Below are 17,470 nucleotides of genomic sequence, written 5' to 3'. Positions count from 1 at the left end.
ATGGAAACTAGAAAGTGATGGTGGTATTCATCGTCTCGATTGTGATCATGGCTTCAGAACTGTCTATGCATGTCGACATTCAAATCATGCACTTCAGCTATGGAAGGTTCGTTGAATATTGATCATACTCCAGTCAATATTTTAAGTATTTTTTAAAATTTTTTTAAAAAAATATTTAAACATTTTAATCTTTTTAAAACATGCCTGGAATAAAAGAGGCTAGGAACTTGGCACGGTCCCGGCACAGAGTGAAGACTGCCAGCTAGGAGGAGCAGCTGTAGCAGCAGCCACTGGGTCTCCTCAGTCAGACCCACGCCTCCATGGTGTGAGATCTGTCCCACTCCACCAGCACCATTCCGACCAAAGCCACCTGTGACTTTGAAGTTGCTGAACCAAATACACGACTCTCATACACCGTCCCGCTTGACAAATCTTCAATTGACACATAGACCCTCTGGTTCTGTCATCCTGAAGTGTTTTCTTGACTTGACTTTCAGGATACTTATCTGTTTCTCCTCCCATATTTCAGGACCTTCCTCTTCCTCCTCCCCCTCCTCCCATTCCTCCCCCTACTCTTCTTCCTCTTTTCTTTCTTCTCTTTCTCCTCTCCGTCTCCTTCTTCTTTTCTTCTCCTCTTTCTGAATTCAAGGTGCTGGGGATCCAACCCAAGGCCTCACTCACGCTAGGCAAGCACCTCACCACTGAGCCACCGCCCCAGCCCTCAGCTCACCAGTCCTTGCATGGCCTTGAAGTCGTCATCTTTCCTAAACACACTTGATGACCATGTTCAGCTCGGTTCTCAGGTCTCCTGCTGCCGAGGCCTCCAATTTTCCATCCCAACCCAGACCTCTCTCTCAAGCTCTGCAGGGCTTTGTCAATGTCACCATTTAGACATCCAAGGGACAGCTGAACTTCCCACGCCCAGAGTGACCGTCCAGTCCCTTCCCCACTGCATCAGTGACAGTTCCACCTTGGTTAAGTCGGGCCAAAACCCTTGGAGTTGACCTGGATTCTTCCCCTCACACCTCACAATCGATCCATCTGAAAACCCCTGTTGGGTCTAGATTCAAAGTCTGTTTGAAATGTGCCCCCCCCAACTCCCTGCCACGTACAGATAAGCCTCATCATTTCCTGCCTAGAGTCCGTCACCAACTAACTTGCCTGTATTAGCACAATGGCTTCTCAACTGGCATCTCTATTTCTGCCTTTGCCTCCTTAGGATTTGTTCTCAAAATAGGAGCCAAAAAGAGCCCATTAAAATATAAGTCAGATCCCCTCTCCGGTTTCAAACAAAAAAAAACCCTGCAGTCTTTTCATCTCAGTCAGACTGCAAGCTAAGATCCTTAGATCTTGCAAGGTTCTATACAAACAAACCTCTACCATCCCCCCGTTAACCAAATAACAACACCTCTTATGACTTCCCTTCTGCCATATGCTCCATACTGGTATTTTAGCTTCTAGAACATGCCAGGCACTCAGCCTCAGGGCCTTTGCACATGCAGTTCAGGATACTTCCACCCCTCATCCACATAGCTTTCTCCTTCCCCCTCCTTCAGGTTCAAATCAAAAGTCAACTTCTCAGTGAGGCCTTTTCAGACCACATTATCAAAAAATTTAACCTTCTGCCCACTCCAATCCCCAAACTATACACCCTGCTTTCCTATTTTGTTCCTCGCTGCCCTTGTCACCATATGACACACTGTGTATTAATTTATCTAATGTATTCTCTCCCCTACAGGAATGCAAACTCCCTGCAGGCAGATACTTCTGTCTGGAACATTCACTGCTGCGTCCCCAGCACCTAGTACCTGGCATATGGAAGGGGCCCAAGAAACTCACATAAGGGATGGAGAAGGGAAAAGAGAAAATGAAGGAATAAAAAATAATAATATCTTCTGAAGGATTGTAGTAGAAAGCTCTTAAAGACTGCATAACCCCTTCTCCAAAGACAGCCAAGATTTCCTTATCTCACTCCCACCAGCGAGACCCAGGTTTGAGCTCTTGCCCCTTGACCCTGGGCTATTAACCTTCCTAGGCCTCGGTTTCCCAATTGTGAGTGACAGAAAAAGTGGTGAAGTATCTGCAGGAAACTTCCAGCTACACAGATCCCTGACCAGGACAGTCCTGGAAGATAACAGAAACCGGTGAGAAAAAAAAAAAAAAAAATGACTATTAGAGAAGGTTCTTGGTGTCTTCTAAATCAGTTTTTCTTAGTAGACAAGAACACAAGGACGTGTTTAACTTACCAGCTTCTAAAGAAATCAGTAGAACTGTGAGACAAACAGTTCTGAGTATCACTTTCATATTCTCCTGGAAAAAATGGAAGAATGGAAAAAAAAGACAAAAAACATTACTATTCCAGCAAGTCTCTAAATGCACTGATGTCCCACCTGTCCCTGGCCCCAATCCCACCAATGGATACGTTCCTACGTCACTGATGTTACCATGTTGGGCTTCTGGTTAGAAAATGGGAGTGGGGAAAGATTTGACAGAACTGGGAGCAAACTTGACACTTTAATATTTAAAAAATTTCCATCATCTGCCCCAATAGACATTTCTAGTCTTGTATCCCCCTTGTCTTCACCCCCAGATCTAATCTATATCAAAGTAGACTACAATCAGCTCTCCATATCCACAGGCTCCACATCTGCAGATCTAAAATACTTAGGGGAAAAAAGTGCATCTGTACTGAACATTCACAGACTTTTTTCCTTGTTATTATTCCCTTAACAATACAGTAGGATAACTATTTACGTGGCATTTACATTGCATTAAGTGTTATAAGTAATCTAGAGATTTTTTTTTGAACATATGGGAGGATGTGCATAGGTCATATGGAAATATTACACCGTTTTATTAAAAAGATGTGAATATGTAAGTATTTTGATGGCGGGGAATGTTCTGGAACCAAGACCTCTTCCAGGTTGCTTCCACTTGTAAAGGTCCATTCCCCACCTGGAATGTATCCCTCTGCCAGAACCCACTTGCAAAAGTCTTTCCATACTTCTACGTCAGCACAAAGGTCACGCCTTGCTTTCATAATGCAAGAGATCAAATTGTTTCTACAATATAACATAATACAGAACAGCACTGAAAAGACTAATAATCTATTAAGATCAGGTTGGTTCTTGTGGTCGGATTTCTTCTTCTCTGGGACTTTTTATACTTTCCAAAAAATCTATAAATGAGCTTATACAAATGTTTTCACAAAAGTAAAAAGAATAAAAAAACCCCACAGCCTCTGCACACCAACACAGCATGAGCTACAACAGATTCTGGTCAGCAGTTGGGCTACCCAATAAACTGAGATTCTGGTCATTCATTATTAATGGCAAAAGACTTTGTCCACTTCCATGGAGGGAAGTGTAACTCGAGATTAAGTGCCTAAGATAGCAAGTCAGGAAGGAGAACGCACTCATTGCAGAACAGTCATAAAATAATATCAAGTGAATTTGAAAGAGAAAAACAAACATGTCCCACTTGCCTACCCTTTGAACCCTCCCAAGCCCAAAATAATGCCTCTTTTTCTCTCTGAATGTTCCTATTTAACAATCCTGAACAGGGACCTTATGGTGACATGCAGTAAGTTCCAGGCTTGTATCTCCAGCTAGCTTTTGCACAAATCCTCTCAGGGCCCATGAGTACCTCAAACTCAATAGGCTCCCCAAATGAAACTCGTTCTTGTCCCAGCAAAAGTTCCGTCCCCAGTGCTCCCCCAACAGGCACACCATAGCTCCAAACCTACGTGGGTGTGCACCCAAATGAGACCAAGGATCAGTGAACCTAAGGCTGCCACCACTCCACCCACCCGCTCCCCAGGCCTAACCATTCCGTCTCTGCAGATCACCAAGCCCACCCAGGTCACTCATGACCATGGCTGGTGGCACAGTAGCTCAAGCAATCTCCAGTCCTCGTCTGGAGTCATTAGGGCAGCAGGCTTCAAATCTGTCTTTCTGCCTAGGACTGACATTTGCCAATCAATCCAGAAAGCCTACCAACTATCGGTCACCAAATGATCTGTTCAAAACACCTTCACTGGCTCTCGGGTGTGCCCACGCCCCCTAGCAAAGCACAGGGGTGCTTCACGCCAGGCTCTGACTTAAGTCTCCACACACCCCATACCCCCTGGAAACATTGAGGACTTCAGTTGTGGCCTCGCCAAGTGCGCCAGCCTCTTAGCCTTTGCCATCACTGTTCCCTCTGTCCCTGTCTTGGCCCCTTCCCACTCCATCAGCCTCCCACACCCCAGAAGGCTACTGAGTCTGAGCTTCTCATGGGTCCTTCAGTGGACCTGAGCCTGGCTTCCTCCTCTGGGTCACCCCAGCAACTCTGGCATCTGTCATGGCTCTCAGCACTTTCCTGCAGTTATCCTGGCAAGGGAAACCCCATGTGGGCAGGAGCCAAGGCCTGCTCATCTCTGCCCACTCAGCATCTAGCACTGGGCTTGAAACCCCGTCACCCCTAATAATGTCTCACGGAATGAACAACAAAAACAAACAAACAAACAAAAAGCATACAAAATAAATAGCTATCCCCTCCATTAGATTCAGAGGAGACCATGTAGTTCTATGCTTTGAAAATAAAAAAAAATCTGCCTCTTTTTTTTTTTTTTTTTGACAGTACTAGGGACTGAATCCTGGGGTGCTTCACCACTAAACTACAATCTCAGCCCTTTTCATTCATTCATTCATTTTTATGTTGAGGCAGGCTCTTGCTAAATTGCCAAGACTGACCTTGAACATGCAATCCTCCTGCCTTGGCCTCCTAAGTCCGTCATGGAATTATAGACCTGTGCTCGGCTCTGGAGACAAAAGGGGCCTATCTTCTTATTTGTAGCTGTAAGTAAGTAAATACACAGGTACAGAATATTTTAAGATGATTCTCCTTCAGACTTAACACAAGCAATCATTGGAATGTTAACTAGAAAGTGTTCTCTTTAAGAAGCACAATCAAAAAATTACAAAAATCCTACAAGATTTTCTAAGCATGCAAGACACACCTATTCAGATTCCCGTCACTTTACTCCCAGTACCAGGATGATGATCCTTAAGTCTGGCTCAAGCCTTGAAAACCAGTCTCAGACTAGTTAAACTGCATTCCTTAAATATCATGTGCTTCTGACACTTTATTCAAGTAAATTGGCCTTATCCCAAATTGGTCTAGATTAATGGTATTATTGCCATATATACTTGAAACTCTATTCAGGTTATGAAATAAGGTAGAAGGTTTTGGAGCCTGGTAGCCTGGCTTTTGACCTTTCTCTGGGACTGTATGGATGTGTGTTTTAAGTCCTCACAGTAGGAACAAAGAGAAGAAAGTTACCAGGAACTGGTAAGTTTCCTGCTTACCAGTTCCGGGCATCACTACCACTCACATTAGTGCATCAATGACAAAATGAGGGCATTATGAAATCATCTGAGCACAGCAGCTGGTGGTTCACGGAGGCACAAGATCAGGCTTGTCCGATTATTAGGCAGGCAGAAGATGCCAAAGTGTCTTTAGAGAGAGCGTGTCTAAGGTATAATCACAGATTGATCATAGACAAACAACTCTGATGATCAAACGTCCAAGACCACTGGTGTCCACCCCGGGCAGTGTGATCTTGGACGTGACTCCTTCCTGGACCTCACTTTCCTCATCTGGCACAGGTGGGCACTGAGGCAGATGACATCAGTCATTCCCTACTCAAACAGTCTATAAAATAGAGGTGCAGGGCTTGACTTCTGCCCCCAAACTGGAATAAAGAAAGAGTTGGGAGTAACCCCCTTCCCCTCACCAGGAGCCGTCCAGAATCCACATCAGTCCCTAGGACCCAGGGGTCAACGGGTCAGCACTGAGCCTAGAGATGGGCAGTAAAGGTCACGTGACCAAGGGGAGTGAGAGCATCAGAGAGGGACTCATCCAGATGTGTTCCCAGTAAAAGTCAACACAAGCCCCACGTGGTGGAACACGCCCGAAATCCAGCATCTCGGGAGGCTGAGGCAGGAGGATTGTGAGTTCAAAGCCAGCCTCAGCAAAAGAGAGGCACTTAGCAACTCAGTGAAACTATCCCTCTAAATAAAATACAAAATAGGACTGGGGATGGGGCTTAGTGGTCGAGTAGCACTGAGTTCAATCCCTGGTAATACCCCCCCGCCAAAATGTCAACACAAACCCCATGATACCCTCAGACAACACAGAAATTCCAAGATAGAGCTGACATGGACTGGCTCCCTAGTGCCAGTAGTTGAGAGGCTGTTTAAGCTGGGGATCCCCAAACACAAAGGGCACCATGGAGAGAAGTTCAGCCTCCATGCTTCAGTGCCCCCAAGTGACAAAGTGAGGCTGATGACAGCATTTGCCATTGATGGTTGCTATGAGGATGAAATGAATCGCCACACTGAAAGGGCTCAGAAGAAACAGTGTCCGCCAAGGTCCCTCTGATGTTAATCATTCTGAACCGCATGGCCAGTCAGAAGACAAGGCAGGTGTCGGGGAGATGTTGTTGGTGATCCATTCATTTCTCTATTTAGTTGTTGTCCCACTGAGCAATTATATCACGGCTATCTTCATGCCTGGGTCCACAGGGGATGGTGCCAAGAGGTGCGACTGGAGTGGCCCAAAGTGCCCCGACATGAAGGGTGTGCCCAGGAGCTGGACTGTCATCTGAAGATGGCAGAAAATCACTTCGTGATTTTATATTGTGCAGTGGGGTGTGGCTAGGTTTTCTTTTTTGGAAATCTTGGCACCCGGGTGGAATATAACCTAGTGACAAGAGGGGGACAGGCTACCAGGAAGGTCCACATGAGAGATGAGAGGGCAGGCCATCCAGAGGGCAAGATGTGTGCCTGGGGACAAGGGTGGGGATGGCAGGCTGACTGGCGGCCAAGGAGGGCTGCCCAGGCTAGGAGGACAGGCTCAGGGACCCACAGAGAGCTCAGAGGAGATCAGAGGGTGTCACTGGGGCTAACCAGGCCTAGATCTCCGGGGACAAGGCCAGCAGTGTTGTCTCTAGCCAAAATCAGAACTTCAAACACAGCCAGGTGTGGGGGCACTGGCACACACCTTAATCCCAGTTACTCAGAAGATCTGAAGCAGGAGGAATCCAGGTTCAAGGCCAACCTGGGTAACTCAGTGAGACTCTGCCTCAAAATGAAATTTTTTAATGTCTAGGGATGTAGCTCAGCAATAGAGCACTTGCCTAATATACATGAGCACCTGAGTCTATCCCCAGTCCTGCAAAGGAGGAGGAGGAGGAGGAGGAGGAGGCGGAGGAGGAGGGGGAGGAGGAGGAGGAGGAGGAGGAGGAGGAGGAGGAGGGGGAGGAGGAGGAGGAGGAGGAGGAGGGGGAGGAGAAGGAGGAGGAGGAGGAGGGGGAGGAGGAGGAGGAGGAGGAGGAGAAAAGAAAGAAAGAAAGAAAGAAGAATTTGGGTGTAAAGTGAAAGAAAAGTGAAAAATGGACAGGAAGGCCTGGAATGTTCTAGAATTGAGGAGAGCTCTGTTCCCACATTGGGAATCATCATTTGAGAGTTCACAGCTGCTGTGGGGCTTGGGTGACCAGAAAACGTGAGCAGGCAGTGGCTCTCAACTGAGTCATAGACTCCTTCAAATATCTGATATTGTCCCTTCCCTTCCTGTCTCTCGGGATCACTGTCTTGCTCTTTCTTCTCTGAAATCAACTCCTTCAGCTTCTATATATGAGTGAGGTCATGCAGTGTGTGTCTTTCTGTACCCAGCTGTTTTCACTTAATTTCATGACCTCCAGGCCCACCCAGATGATAGGACCTCCTAAATATATACAAACATTCAAGTGCCAGTTACAAAGTAAATCTAAATCTGATAGCACCACAGAGCTTCCCCTAAGAAAAGTGGGCCAAGAAATATAAAATCTTTTTGCTTAGGGTGCAAGTCATGTCAGGGTCACCTTGAGCTAAGGGTGGAGGGCTTCAATAACTGATGAGAAAAAGCAGGGGGATCCTGGGGTGACCCAGCCTTGTTACCTTGGAGAAGGCCTTTTCCTGTGGGAAGTGGTCCGGCTTCTCAGGAGGGGGTCACCATCTTTAGGGGACGTGTCTACCTGGGGAAGAAAGAAAGAGGACAGGAGTGAAGTTTGAATCTAGAGGCCCGATGGACCCACAGCTGCCGCCAGGACCCCAACTGAGGTGGGAAAGGCTTCTGTGCCCACAAAAACGAGCTGAGTGTTTAAAAGACCTGTGTCCCACAGCCCTGAGGACAGAACCCTTTTAGGAAATGAAGTCACAGGTGTGGGGAACACAGAGGGTCTTACAACCCCAAACTATTTTTGATGAGACACACGCACTTTGCCAGACATGGATGCAGAAATGAATCAAATGTCCTCTGGGGGTGTCACGGGCCAGAGAAAATGAACAGCCCCTTTTGAGACCAGCACACTCGTTTTCCAAGTCCTTGATCTTCCTTATATCAAGTGTATCAGTAGACCTGCACCCCATATTGCATAATTTAAAATAACTTCATAAAAGCTGATTTAGATGGCCCTGCGGTTCGGTCCTATAGATTACCTCACCATCATTCCCTTGTGTTTTCTTTTAATATTTTGTAGACTGATTTTTTTTTTTTCATGTCTGAGTCATTTCCTTGGGCCCATAACAAACTTGTGAGGCCACATAGACCTTTTAATATCCATCCAAAAAGCAGCCTGACAAATTCAATGCTAAGCACTTTGCTTCGACTAGACACACTAAATCCTAACCGATTGTTCCTGTTACCCTTCAGAGACAGAATGTACATCGCATGAAGCCATCAGAACCTCAGTGGCTCATCAGCATGAACCCTATCACAGGGAAGACTCCCTGAAATTCCTGTTCCCAGCCCTAGGACAGAGCCTTCCCATCTCCAGGTGGTGCCCCAGACACCTCTGCAGCTGAGGGTATTATAGAGAAAAGTCACAGGGAAATTAAAGATTGGGGGAGAAGAGAAGGTTGATGAGGGATGAATTTATTTGGCAGGTTCAAGAAAACTCGTACAGAGAGGCTGACTCCGCACATTCCAAACCTGCTTCATTTTTCTTCTTCTTTTTGGACCCAGAAACTTCCTTTAAGAATTTTTGTACTCACTATCGCCGACTGCTTACCCACTGCTGAGCCATCCACACCCACCCTCCATGTTTATCACTCCTCTGAAATGCACTGCCCAAACCTCCAGCCTTCCCAGTTTCTCCATGCAAAGGACCCTAGGACAGAGCCTTCCCCGTCTCCGGGTGGTGCCCTAGACACCTCTCTGCAGCTGAGGGAATTATACAGAAATTGAGTTTCCATCTAACTGGATATCCCTGTGCATATGACCCACTCCCAACCTCCATCCTCTTGATCCTGGGATGAGGTCAACACCCTGCCCCACCCACTCTCCTATGGCCATCTTCCAGTTTGCTCTGTTCCTTTGCAGTTCTCATCCTAGCTCTGGTCCTAGCCCTGGTCCTAAGCCCTGTCACAGTGCCCCCTAGGATGTCTCCATTCAGTTCTCCTGGTCCAGTCCAGTGGCATCTGGGACTTCCAACCAACTCAAAGCTGATTCTAAGAAGCAAACCAAGCTCTGGAAGGAGGGTCCCATCACACTTGCATCTGGTAGGAGCTCAGCAAACACTTATGGAAGAAAGGAAGGAGGGAAGGAAGGAAGCCACCCCACCCACCCGCCATCTTTGTATGATACACATAGGATGGCCTAGAGACAAGGAAAGCAAGGAATGAAAATGGGTACTGAGTATGGGTTGGAGAATAGAAATGGCTTCGGGGCCGCTGGGGTCTAGAGATAGACCAGAAATCACACAGGAAAGGGTAGAATTCTTCTTAAGGAGTGAGATAAAGGGCTCATGCGCAGATGACTGGCAAAAGAACTGGTGATGAGAACAACTCTGAGGAGAGAGCATCAGGAACAGAGCTGGAGACCAAGAACTAACTCTTTCTTTCGTTCGTTCATTCTTTGACGCTTTGATACTGGGGATGGAACTCAGGGGCACTTTACCACTGAGCTACAGTCCCCAGTCTTTCTTATTTTTCTTAATTTGAAAGAGGGTCTCACCGAGTTGCTTATGACCTCACTCAATTGCTAAGGTTGGCCTCGAATTTTGGATCCACTAGCCTCAGCTTCTTGAGTCACTGGGATTACAGACATGTGCCACCATGCCCAGCTGGAAAACTGTTAATAGGCCAAGAAACACTGGGTAAACAAGACCTCCCTTATTCAGGGGCAACTGATCCATATCCATCGTAAAAGTGGTTTATGGTAAAATGCAAAATATATCTTCAGAAAACACCAGCAATAAATACAAAGTCGCAGATTTAGTCCACCGTGTTATTTTTCAAATTGAATTTCCCACACAAAATAAAATAACCAAGGACAGGAAAGAGATGCAGTCACCCAGTAAATTAATACACCATAATATCCTGTGCCCCATTTCTACCTTGGTACAAGGTCTATGACACAGATGACATGACTGGACTGGAGACTGACCTCTGCACAGCAGCTTTCAGCGAGGTTGGGGGAAGGGGACACCAAGACACTGATGGCCAGCCCCCTGGGGCCTTAGGTAACCAGAAGCCCACAGCTGGTCACCCTCCAACCCAAGCAGAGGTTCACTGAAGTGTACCCCAGATTTGTTTGGCAATCACACACAAGAAAGCCAACAGTCGTGAAGTTCCAAGTATGGTTCCCATTGCTCTTTGCTGACTATACCACATCTGGGAACACCAGTGTATCACATGATGCAGTGGCACATGGTACATACAAAGCTATTGGGCATTAAAGAGAAAATACACATTTGAGGCATAAAGCAATTTCCTCCTTGCTATGGTTCCAATATGGTTTGTCCCCTCTGAAACTCATGTTGAAATTTGATCACCACTGTGGCAATATTGGGGGACGATCCTTTAAAAGATGTTAAGAGATCAATGCTGCTCTCAGAAGACTGGGTTAATTCCCACAGGAGTAAGTGAAGTCCTCTTTCTCGTGGAACTGGATTAGCTGCCCTGAGAGCAGGTTATTATAAAGCGAGGTCCTCCCCCATGTCTTATCTCCTCTACATGCAGTCTCCTGAATTTCCACTTCTCTGCTGTTACGAGGCATTATAAGGCCCTCACCAGATGCAGCCACCTGATCTTGGACTTCCAGCCTCCAGAACTGTAAGTTAAATAAATTTCTAATGTTTATAAACTACCCAGTCTCAGGGACTCTGTTATAGCAACTGAAAACAGACCAAGACACTACTAGCTTCAGGATGAGAAACTTAAAACATGAAACATGAAAGCATACAAAACTAGAAATTAAGTATAAGAATTAAAAATGAACAACACATTGGGCCTCCCCCCAGACTTCCCTTCCAAGAAGAACTGACTCCATCCAACACTTTCTGTCCCTCTGAAAAAAAACTCCTTCCCCAGTGTAGGCACAGAAAATGTGACAAGTGGGGACAGAGGAGCTGTAACAAGACCCCAAGCACAGGGCCCAGTGTAGGGGGAAGGGGCATTTTTCCCAAGTTTGTGTTGGTGGCCACACTGTATCTGTTAAACAGCTTCTTATTCCTGAGGAATCTCCCACACTCTTGAGGAATTCTTTCTTATTCCAAAGGAATTCCCCGACATTGTGAGTCTGCCTTCTAGAACAGAAGTCAGAAGCACTGGCTGGGCTCATGCTGTATGGAGATACTTCCTCTCCTTCCTTCTTTCCCTCTTGTGAGGGGCCCTGAGCATGCACACAAGTAGACATGCCAGTCTGCACGTCTGAGTCCTTTCTGCACACAGCCCTGCTTAGCCACTCTGCAAATCAGTCCAATCCACTGGCAGTGGGTTCATGTAGACCACCTGGAAAGAGACCTGTATAGCTCTGGAACTGGAATCCAGGTTGTTGGAGGAGAGAATTTCAGGGGTCACAGCTACTTGAAGCTTGGTCAAGAGGGTTGCTGGTGGGTCCAGATTCCCAGTAAGCACATCTTGCCCTATTAGACTCCTCCCCATGCCAAGGGACATACTTGTTGAGTTGCATAGCAGAGCCTTCCCAAGTACAGGGCCTACCTCTAATTTAAATCTCAACATGAACCCAGGAAGAGTGAGTAGACAGCAAGAGGTAACTTTCTCCTCCCCAGGATCTGAAGTAGGCAATCCCCAAACGTGAAATTTATAAGAAAATCTTAACCATACTTAGTCCATTTTCTGAGACAACAACTGAATATCTGAAACTGAGTAATTCCTAATGAGCATAAATTTATTTGGCTCATGGTTCAGGAGGCTGAGAAGAAAGAGCAAGAGCATGGTGCCAGCATTTACTAGGGAACTTTGTGCTGTGTCATCCCATGGTAGAAGGTGGAAAGGCAAGAGGGTAGGAGTCAGCAAGCAAGCAGGAGAGGCTAAATTCATTTCCATCACAAATCCTCTCCTGCAATAGTGAACTCACTTCCCCGATAATGACATTATCATTCCTGAGAGCAGAGCCCTGGGACCTAATCCTTCCCCTTAGGCTCCACCTCCCAACACTGTTGCATTGTGCATTAAGTTTCCAACAGGTGAACTTTAGGGACACATTGAAACATAGCACAAATTTTCCACACTGCCACCTCATTCCAGTGTACACTTCTGCCTTTCCATAAATACATATTCAGCATCATTTAATACAACCTCTCGGTCCAAACCTTAATGGTATGTATAGACGTGGTGTAGTGGAGAAATATTCAGGGAATGAGGTTGCAACTAATTTGGCCATACCTCAGAAGTGACTGAGAGTGAGTCATATTCTTCAGCTTATGAAATGTCATAAGCAACATGTTCTGTTGAAAGTCACTGGAAATGCAAGGGAATGAATTATTGTTCTAAAACTAAATCCATAACTATGACATTTTACTGTTACACCTTTGTTTGGGATTCATATTCAACAGTCTTCAACATTAAGACCAAAAATGTTCATTTGAAAGATAGAGCTAAAAGGAACATACAAAGCCACAAACCATCTATCTGTAGATGTTAGAATCTGATACTTACACAAGCCCCTGATTCTTAAACCAGAATCCACATATTGCAAGGAGGATCTACAGACAGCCAGGAATCCAGTCTACTCTCCTGGAAATCACTTTTACTTAAAGAGTTCTGGGGAGAGTTATTATTTTTATATCAGAACCAACATGGCTATACTGTAAAGTGGGAAGAAAAAGGCTTCAAAATCTGCCCAGGATAAAACAAGAGGCATCAAAAAAATATCCCCCAAGCTGAGCCACTTTGGAGTACTAGGTAAAGCATATGCTTTTCACTTCTCAGAGTGAGCCCTTGGATGGTAAAATGTAAGTGGTGCTATGCGAAATCAATGCCCAGTTATCTCTACACCACCCCATAGAAACAGAAGCATCGGGGCCCTTTGAACTCATACCCAGTGGACAAGACAGACAGAGCAACCTAACTCCAACTACCAACAAGTCCACCACATGACCAGACTCAGAATGGAGAAGGAGGAGGTGGGAATGACCAGAGAAAAGTCTGAGGACCACCACAATGTGCTCCAAGCATAACAGGACCATTTCCACTCTGGACAGTAGCACACATTGTCATTCACAGACATTGCAAAACTCCAGTTGCACTTTCAATAGGATAAGCACAAGAATCAGCTGTACAAAATCGTGAGCAAACAAAACCACTTCAACAAGAGGGAAAAAAGAACTTATTTGCTATCTCAGAAAGCCCAAGATTCACCCAGATTGGTGATCTTCCTATCAGCAGATGAATCCAAAAGCCTAGCTGATTTGGCTTATTAACCCATACAAATAGAAAAAGAAAAAAAAATTTTCTATCATCTAGGATGCATAAAATAAGAAGATAATGTAAAAATTGCCAAAATGGTTTCAGGAGTTGCTAAGAAATCTAATATCAGCTATCACAAGTCTCAGAACCACAAGCCTTGCGGTTTCAATGAAGGCACATGGGTTTTAACGGCAAATGGGAAAAATGAGGCACAAGAGACATGGTTTACTGTCACAAGATGCCACAAAGAAGAATGGGTCAGACCCTTCCAGGCAGGCAAAAACAAGCTCTGATTCTCAAATTGGGATCTCCAGAGTCCCAGAGGACCCAGCATTCTCCACAGGAATGTCCACATTGTTTTCCATTTGTATAATTTTTTTCATTGAGGGTAAAATATACATATAGTGAGACACACAAGCCTTATGTGTACGTACAATTGCATAAACCAGACAACTGTATGCACCTGGGATACTCTACCAAGACAGACCACTGCCGCCAACCTCCAGGGATCTCTCCTGCACCTTCAGAGTCATCGCCCTTGCACGCGGCTCCCGCCATTCTGATTTCTATCACCGCTACCCTCGATCCTTTAATAATGACCCTAAGTGCATCCTGGAGGGCTAACTTCTACCCTACTCACCAGTGCCCTGCTTCTTCAGGATCCATGTTTCTTACCACCAAGTTATGCAGGGAAGCATCCATTCCCAACAGGGCAGGCATGACCCCCAGGGGAGCATTTCAGAAACTGTGGGGAAGGGGACACTTTGGGGGATCACAGTACATTTGGTGAGTGTTGGGGGCCATGGATGCTAGACATCTGGAATAGCACAAGGCAGTCCTGCTCAGAGAAGCCTTGTTTCCAAGTCCCACATGACCACAGATGTCCCACAGCCATTCATGCCAACACTTACAGTCCAGCTCATAAATCAATCCATATTTATTTAAAATGTATACTGTTGTGTTCTATCATCAAGGATGCATAAAATAAGAAGATAATGTAAAAATTGCCAAAGAGTTTTCAGGAGTTGCTAAGAAATCTGATATCAGCTATCACAAAGTCTCAGAACCATGAGACTGGTGATTTCAACTAAGGCTCGTGGGGCTTAACAGCAAAAGGGAAAAATGAGGCACAAAACACATGGTTACTGTCACAAGATGCCACAAACAATAAGGGGTCAGATCCTTCCAGGCAGGGAAATACAAGCTTTGATTCTCAAGTTGGGATCTGCAGGGTCCCAGACCCCAGATACTGTTGGCATAATTTCCATACATACTAAATTTTTTAGGAATGCCACTACTGTGAAGTTAAGAAAAGACTGACCTTTGACTACCATTCAGACCTCGACCAAGGTCATCACCTCATCACTTCCAAGGACTCTGAGCTGTCTCATGCTACCACAGAGTGAGTCTGCATAAAGCACTGGGGAACCTCACTAGTTTCTAGTTAGGCTCAGTCCAAGCATCTACATGCTGAAGTGCATACTTTTAATGCAAATTGCTTTTATTTCTTCTTTACGTGTAGGTATTTATCCATCTTTAAAAATTACAGTAGAGGTAAGTTTTACATAGCATTTCACAATTGTTAATGGGTGTTAAAAATATTTGCATTAAGAGGAGGGTGTTGGGTTTTCAATGAGGTAAGAAACACTGACGGGAAGTGCAATATCTAACTTTTCACTTAACTCTTGTGCAGGAGGCATTACTGTACTTTTAGGTGTGCAGAAGTTCCTCAATTTGGAAAGCCAGATGAGCAGAGACCAGGCTGGACTGACCCTTCCTGTTAACACCCAGCCAAATCATGATTATGGAACTGAGCTTTCCAGGCAGACCATTTCAAGAGGTGGCCTGACAGACATTATTATTGTATGTATGAATGTGACTGCATGACCAATGTGATTCTACAATATGTACACTCAGAAAAATGAGAAATTATATCCCATCTATGTATGATACATCAAAGTATATAAGTGCATTCTACTGTCATGTATAACTAATTAAAACAAATTTTTAAAATAAATAAAGACACTATGTGTTTAAAAAAAAAAAAAAAAGATGGCCTGAAATTTGCTCTTCTCACCTCTTTAATGAAAATCTTCAAGAAAAAGTTTCTACTTGACTTTGTACCAAGAATGCTTTTATTTCTCCCAAACATTTTCCGTTTATCTTGAAAACACTGACAGCTGAGACCTTCCAAATTCCTACTGCCTGCAAGAAAGCATATTTACCTCCTTAATCTTTTCTACATATGAGAAAAACCTGCAGGGTTTTCAAAATACCAGTGCCTGATGCAGCCTGATGCAGATCCTGCTTGGCTTCCAATCCTGCATGTCGTGGAGTGTCTGGCAATACTGAGGTAGGTACATGCAGGACTGAGACACAGACTTACCTTGGCAGCCCCAATTGGAATACTTTACATGCAACTAAGTCAGCAAGGTGTGCATGTTACATTTCTAGCCTGATTTCAGGCTCCACTTCATCTCCACTCTTGTTTCTCTTTCATCCTATTTTTAATCTATGGCAACTTGTAAATCCTTCCTAAAACAGGTGGAGATGGAAAAGTGTCCCCATGACTCTGCCACATGTGTGTCTGTGGTGGAATATGCATGAAGAGGAGACACACAGAATTCAAAGGTATGCTGGTGAGCAGAGACCTTGAAGAAGCCCAGCCCCTTTCAACACTCAATGAGATCACTTGGTGCCAGGGTCCCACTGCATGCTCCCAGGGGCTGGGTGTGCCCAGGAGACCGCCGCAGCATGTTCTGTGGTCATGACAGGCACTCAGAGAACAAAGCTGCTGGTGCTGCAGATCCTCATGCCACTCCACCAGCCCACCTGATAACCCCAAAGAGGAAAACGCAAACCAAGCACCAGCTCTGTGGGGCTGGGTCACAGCCACTGGGACAAACATGCCCCTGATGACTTCTCCCCTTTGAAGTGGCAAATTCATAATGGATCCTTGTGTTGCTTAAGATGATGAGGTTCTCTACAATCCCCCATCCCTGGTGCTATGGTAGTTTCCCTGCAGTGGTAAGTGCTTCCCCTTTGTCAAATGAGACCCTCCCTCTACAGAGTCTTGGTTGCAGGTGACAGACACATATCTACCGCCTACAGATATTTTCCAATGGCGTGTTTTCATCTGTCCTAGTCCACATACACAAGCAAAACATGGGATACATCTTGGCACCATTTTTGATCCTTAGGGAACCACAGAGCTCTATCTGTGACCACCTCCTCACCCTCTGGCTGGAGATGCTGAATAGTGTCCCCTGCATAGCCCAGGTACCCGCACTCTGGGTAGAGAAGAAGATTTCAAAGAACCCCTTTCTGAAGAGAGACTCTGGATGTCCTGTTAGTTGCCAGAAGGACATATTTCCACCAGAGAACAGGAATTTTCACTTATTCTTTTCCTTGTTTTAGTCCCAGAACTTGCTACAGTGCCTGACATAAAGAGGCATTCAATAAACATTTGTTGGATGTGAATTGGTGTTTTTCCAATGGTGAAGAATTTGCTCAAAGGTGTTACACGTTTCAGAACCCTAAGGAACATCTTGATGCCATATTACGATACACAGGGCACAGAGAAGCCCATTAGAAATGATTAGTTTGGTCCTGCCCAGCCAAGGTCACATGAGAATTCAGGTCAAACATCCTTTCTCGAACTGCACAGCAACCTAGGAAGCAGTAACCATGGGGGGTTTTCCCTTCCAGTGAAGCAGAATGACAGCTCAAAGAGACTA

The 17,470-nt window shown here is 45.3% G+C and overlaps 1 protein-coding gene across 5 annotated transcripts in view; it reads right to left on the bottom strand.

Annotated features, from left to right (window-relative positions):
* Positions 1 to 17,470, bottom strand: part of Il1r1 (interleukin 1 receptor type 1) — a 73,430-nt gene that overhangs the window by 22,958 nt on the left and 33,002 nt on the right. For 3 of the 5 annotated variants that reach the window (XM_076833369.2, XM_076833368.2, XM_076833371.2), the window contains exons 2-4: positions 7,980 to 8,056; positions 4,734 to 4,836; positions 2,247 to 2,310 (exon numbers count right to left, since the gene is read on the bottom strand). In XM_076833369.2, coding sequence (XP_076689484.2) covers positions 2,247 to 2,310; positions 4,734 to 4,742 — 73 coding nt within the window. In that variant the 5' untranslated portion in view covers positions 4,743 to 4,836; positions 7,980 to 8,056. The remainder of the gene's footprint in view (positions 1 to 2,246; positions 2,311 to 4,733; positions 4,837 to 7,979; positions 8,057 to 17,470) is intronic. The other 2 variants (XM_076833370.2, XM_076833373.2) reach the window with 1 other exon arrangement.

This window comes from Callospermophilus lateralis, chromosome 14 (genome assembly GCF_048772815.1).
Source record: "Callospermophilus lateralis isolate mCalLat2 chromosome 14, mCalLat2.hap1, whole genome shotgun sequence".
Taxonomy (NCBI): Eukaryota; Metazoa; Chordata; class Mammalia; order Rodentia; family Sciuridae; genus Callospermophilus; species Callospermophilus lateralis.
Note: the sequence above shows the minus strand (reverse complement) of the source record. Positions and strands in the feature narration are given on the sequence as shown.